Source organism: Falco cherrug, chromosome 1 (genome assembly GCF_023634085.1).
Source record: "Falco cherrug isolate bFalChe1 chromosome 1, bFalChe1.pri, whole genome shotgun sequence".
Lineage (NCBI taxonomy): Eukaryota > Metazoa > Chordata > Aves > Falconiformes > Falconidae > Falco > Falco cherrug.
In genome coordinates this window covers 124434645-124440644 of record NC_073697.1, presented here as the reverse complement: position 1 = coordinate 124440644, position 6000 = coordinate 124434645, and the positions used below count along the sequence as shown (strand labels likewise).

The 6000-nt window shown below is 42.9% G+C and overlaps 1 protein-coding gene across 3 annotated transcripts in view; it reads right to left on the bottom strand.

Annotated features, from left to right (window-relative positions):
- Window positions 1-578: 578 nt before the first annotated feature.
- The window catches only part of CEP112 (centrosomal protein 112), a 171832-nt gene continuing 166410 nt past the window's right edge, over window positions 579-6000 (bottom strand). For all 3 annotated transcript variants that reach the window (XM_055727580.1, XM_027808185.2, XM_027808186.2), the window contains 3 exons: window positions 4830-4931; window positions 2377-2441; window positions 579-1026 (listed from right to left, as the gene is read on the bottom strand). In XM_055727580.1, the coding sequence (XP_055583555.1) occupies window positions 972-1026; window positions 2377-2441; window positions 4830-4931 (222 nt within the window). In that variant the 3' untranslated portion in view covers window positions 579-971. The remainder of the gene's footprint in view (window positions 1027-2376; window positions 2442-4829; window positions 4932-6000) is intronic.

The following is a 6000-nucleotide window of genomic DNA, read 5'->3' as shown; positions in this document are numbered from 1 at the left end:
GACAGGAACGCTGCTGGCAGGATGGTGCCTAGGAAAAAAACCAGCTATTCTTGTATTCAGCGTATCTAAACGTACAGGTGACAAATGTACTAATGTACACCCCGGCTCACGGGTGGCCAGGAGACAAGGAAGCCTTCCTGTGCCTGGGAGGCAGAGCCAGCTACGAGGATGACTCCCTGTCTGGGTCCTTCAGCTTCCCACTGCTGCTCAAACCCCAAACCTGCAAACTCTCGGGAATCTGCTTAGATTTACCAGGGTCATCCAAGAGAGCCTGCACACATCCATGCAATCAAGGCCGTATCGGTTATGACTCTTCTTCAATAACGCCCCACAACTGTGTTATCAGTAACTGACAGCAGACTGCCCTGTGACCGGCGTACGCAACCTCAGCGCCAGATACAACGGGCAGCCGTGGCTGCATTTGTCATCACGGTGTTTTCATTCTCCTCCGAGACTTTTCCTTGAAACACAGCACGAAAATATTTTCCCGGTTAACAAAACCATAAAAACCTCTCCTATGCACTGTGGCTACTTAGGTGAGTGAGATGCCCCAGCAGGACAATAATGTCAAAACAGAATAGTACAAAATAATAATATTTTAATATTATGTAAACACATGGACACAAAACAATGTCAAAATATGTTAAAATATCTCGGACAATAATAATAGAAAACTGAGTTTCCTTCATGTATAAAAGTGAAAAGAATGGTACTGGGAAGTAATAATAAAAATATTAGTAGAGGAAACTCTACTCGCTCGGTAAGCAAGCTCAGCACGGCGTCAAACACACAGTATATTGAAAGCGTTAAGTCTGTAGTAAGAGAATGATAAAAAAAATCATGGAAGATACAACTAAAAACACGCTGGCACAAGCAATGAATGTGTTTTCATGAACTTCATTACACTTCATGTGCTAACAAAAGAGCCACTGATCTTTGCATTTTAATTTACAAGAGCCAAATCTTCAAACCTATTCAAAGCAGTCCGTTTGGCAATCGCACGAGTCCGACAGCTCCGGCAGCCACCTGCAAATGAAGACATTCTCATTAGCTGCATCTTGTTATTCTTACTATAAAACCACAACAGGTTGAAACGGGGGTTGGGTCCAGTCGGCAGCGGGTCTGGAGACGGCTGTGCCTGCTGCTGCGCCGGGGACCGTGCCACCGGGGAGCTGCCTCGTGCCAGCATCCGTGTACGTTAAAGCAGCAAAAAGCAGTATTTCAGTGAATGAGGGCCAGGTAAACGGTAACACAAAATACAGTGTGAATGTGCTCTTGGAAAAAAAGGAAGATAATTCCCCTGAGCAGAAGCAGCACAGAAGTTTCTCCAAGTCTACAAGCCCCACTGGGAGAGGAGCTGCTACATGCTGTGCCGGATCCGTCCCTGCCCCTCCTCTCCGTCAGGACGTGGCTGGGGCTCCTTCCAGCCCCGGTGTTTCAGTCCCTTGTGGCCTGGCCTGACCTAAAGGCCGGTGATTCTTCATCTTTGGAAACAGCTGTTTCCCTGGCTGTGAAGACACCAGTTCAGAAAAAGCTTGAGCCAAAATGCAGCCTTTGGTAATGCTGCCGCTGCTGCTGCTGCTGCTGCAGACAGTCTACAGGCTGCCTTACACCTTTATATTTATCTAACAAAGTTACCCACGCTGGACATATTACCAAGAATCTATGACATTTTCAGTTCCCAATTAGCTTCAGCTAATTCTCGTTAACAAATAGTTTAGGATTACTATTTTCAGACAACTTTCACACTGCTAACATCTTTACAAACGTTTAAATATCTTACAAATTTGTACACTACTTTTACGAGCACTCATTCTTACTTGCAGAAAGCCTCATGTGAGATATGAAAGTACCGTCAAAGTCTATAAATATAAAAAAGATGGAGTGGCTTTCCTAGGAAGTTTCCTTTTACTCACCTCTCCATGTGAGTCACTTACTCTAAAGGCACAGCAAGGCTTTTTATTGCTGCGCCACTTGCCATAATTTATATTGGAGGGTGTAAGCGTCTGAAAAAAAAGCTCAGGCTCATGAAGATCCGGTACTTTGAAGATGTGATCTGTAATATTACACATTGCATCATTGTTTTCTATCTTAAAAGGAGGTGGCATCACCGCAGAGCTGCAGCTGTGCACTGGGCCACTGTCTCATCATGAATATCCAGGCAAAGCCCAGACTTGCAATGCACCTGCAAGTTCTCTAATCTTGCTCTAATAGTACTGACTAAGCACTGGGAAAATTCTCAGACGCTTGTTTACTGAAAATAAGGATCTTTTAAAACTGCAACCATATTTGAGTGTTTTAATTAAGCCGTAAAACTTCAATAGCTGGGATCCACAGGTGTGAAATGGTACAAATTGATCAAAGATAATCACGTACCTTCTGGCGTGGCAGGCATTCAGCTCTTCCTGAAGGACAGCGACTCTTTTGTGCAGCATATTTACCTGTAAAATATATCCCACGTGAAAACGGTGTACAAAATTCTTATTAATAAATTTGTGCTCCTTTCATAAAGGAAAGGAGCTCTTTCTTTTTTCTGCTCTATCCTGCCTAAATAAAATGCAGTAACACTTCAGCTCCATACCAGCACTAATACTTGACAGACGATGGTTAGCATGGCCTCCCTGGCCCCGCTCCAGATGCACACTGTTGGCTCCTTTAGGAACAGAGTCAAACCAGTTTTTAAACTCAGCTGGTGGTATCGAATGGTTTACACGAGGGTTTGGGAGCTCCAACCCTACTCTGAGCTCTGACATGATGCCTCTGCTCTGATCCCTGCGCTTGTGCTCTTGTGATGAAGGCACTCACCTGTTCTTCAACTGTATGAAAATTAATGTTTATTAATACACTGTGGCCACTTCAGGATGACTCACCAAGAGCAGACAATTGGACAGCGTACTTTATATTGAGCAAGGTTTTTAGAAAACTTTGCCCAAGCCTCAAGTATTTTCTCTTTTTTTGTTGTTGTTTATTTTTATCACTGCTTGGTGCTTTTACCCAGCCTATCCTCTCCATCCTCCTTTGACAATAAATAATTCCTGACAGGTGCAGAGATTCCACTGCCCTTCTTGTCTGATGTTTTCAAACAGGAATGTCAAAAATTTTCAAAAACCAGGACACCTGTGCTTCAGAAGAGTCCTACTGACTGAGTGGTCTGCGACGACAGTGTACCGCTGGAAATACAGCCAGCAGCTATGTATTTCTGGGATAGCACCCAGGTTTTAATGTCTGTAGTTACTTTTACTCTTTTGAAATGCTGCTGCTGCTTACAGAAGCCCTGCAGGTGGATATCAGAGTCTACTTTTTTTTTTAACTCATTAAAAGGTGTGGTATTCTTATATTAGCTCCAGAGTAACGCTTCCTACCAGACAGTGCTAATAGGCAATGATGCTTTAAAAACAGCTTTTTACTATCAACTGGAAGTAGATTTCTCCAGTAGATCCTTAACTCTCTATTTCCCACAACTATTTAAATGGGAAAGACCATCACTTCCATTAGGTACCCCTTGATACGTATGAAAAGTGTTTACAACTGCAGTGTTGAAGCTGTGTCGCTACCAGCACATGGGAATAGGAAAGCTTCCCCAATGAAAATTTCCTACTTCTATTAAAGGTGCATTTTGCCTGGAGAATTGCCTCATGCGTAGCAAAAGATGTGATGGAATAAACTTAATGCATTGTAAAGAGAGAAAAAGAAAGGGGGAGAAAATCCCAGCTCCATTACATTACCAGCCACCTTCCATAGAGAGAGATGGCATGAGAAAAAGAAACGGAGAGTTTGTAGATCCATCATTTCTTGGAAAACAGCCCTGAGAATTGGTGTAAGGCGTGTGCTGGTCTCAAGCCTAAACTTGTCCACCGTGTCCCCAGGGCTCCTGCTCTCCCCAGAGCTCACAGTCACCAGCATCGCCCTGCCTTTCCTTTCTTCCCTTCAGCCCGGGCAGATCCCAGTCCTCCCCAACACGTTTAAAGGCACAATCCTGCACTGGGCCACATGTGAGCACTGACAGCGTTTTCTTCGGATTGCCATTATCCCACATCTATGATCACCCCCCTTCACTGCTATTTACCCTTCCTCCTGTGAGTTCAGGCAACGATGACGTTTTGTTTCTTTCCACCTCGAATATACTGAATAGGAAAGCCCGAAATAACTTCTGCAGGAGCCGTGTATGAGAAACATGCCCAATTCATTAGCAGTTCCCGATTTACAATGGCATTTTGATATTTCCATTGGCGAATTTAATAGTCTATTTCATATAAACAATATTGATTCTATGTGACTCTAGATGAGCTAGTGTTTTGCAATATTAAAGACAAAGCATTACAAAAGTCTGTTAGAGCCTCTTTATATAGGAAACCAGAAATAACACAATTATCATTTGGACTAATATCTTAAAAGAAATCTCCCATTTGCTGTACACAGGCTGGATTGAAAACAAAATTATTTCTAATTCTCTTCTGCACCCTTCACATGCAACCTTTAAACAATTCCTTTAGGAGAAACAAGGTAAGGAAGATGAGAGAGAACTGTGTGCTATATTTGAAAGGTTGAGAAAAAAACCCTAATACTGAACACAGCGTAATTTCTACTTTCGGCTGCCAACTGAAGCAAAATCTGGGATCCAAAGGTACAATATGGTAGTTCTTAAGGTGAGGAAACTGGAGGAGAGAAGCCTTGTGGAAGATGACTGAGTGAGAAGCACCTGCGTGCTGCCATAATTTGGTGTTGAGACTTACTCAGCATTTTTGGCCACATTGTAGACAGTCATATTTCTTGTCTAGAAGAGATGTTTTTCACCCAGTCTAAAAAGTCAGAGATGAATAAGAATTTACCTGAGATTTTAAAGATGCAATGGTGTCTTCAAGTTCCTGTCTCAAAGATGCTGGCATCAGTCCTTTGAGTGTGGTTTCATATTCTTGTCGTATGTGGGTCATCTGTAACAGAACAAAAATAAGTTTATATTCAGGTGGCTACTCTTGGAAGCCAGAGAGTAACTGTTTTGCTTCTTTTGCCTAAATTGGAGTCCAAGTAAACCGGAATCGTGATATCAAGGAAAGGGATGGAGAGAGAAGATCGGCAAAGACCTGTAAACCTCAAAAAGAGGTAAAAAAGAGGAAGAAAGGAGAAAGAAAACGTAAGAACAAAGAATATATGGAGAGGAGGGGAAAAATAATGAAAAGGAAACAGTAAGGCATTTGCTGGGACATGGTCTGAAGAAGCAATAATCATTCCTAAATCCATCTCAATAGAGCATTTATACAGACATACACTTTGCATAGTCAGAAGTTCTGTTGTGTCTTTGGTGGGACCTGAACCAGGTCAGCAGAGCAATATCAGCCCCTTACTCCCTTAGACAAGGTGAATCACTGTTTCCCAAGGTTTTGTCTGGTAAATTTCTCAACTTCTAGGTGCTTTTAACTTTTTTTGACTTTTCAAAATTCATCATGCAACTATTTTTCATCGGACTTTGTGTCTTCCTCAACTTCACTGAGGCTATGGGACTTCCAGCCCCCCGGTCTGAGCACCTCAGGCGTGTTACCAGGTCAGATGTTCACACCAACACCATCCCACCTAGAGGAGGACGGTTTGGTCCGTAACCTTACCCAACAGATGCTGAGTAAACAGTACAGTTCCAAAGCCGTGTGATATGAAGACAGACCAGCTGGAAGGACTGTGCTTCTGCCCGGCGTGGCTGTATTTGCCGAATTTTGACCCAGGGAAAGCAGGGAGAGCCTGGTTCAGCTCCATCCATCGAGCCGCACAGGACTGCTCGCACACATTATTCCTTGGCTGAATCAGGGCCTCCCACCTGTACTTAACCTCCGATAGAATTAACCGCTTAATTCAAACTAAGCAAGTACTTAGGTGCTTTTCTGGATTAGCAGCTGAATATGTAAATAAAGGATGAAAGGGATTCAAGATCAGATTAACTTATAAAATATCTTAAAACTTTCAAATTGAATCTTTTTCCCCAATGATTTACACCCCAACGACATTTTGTGC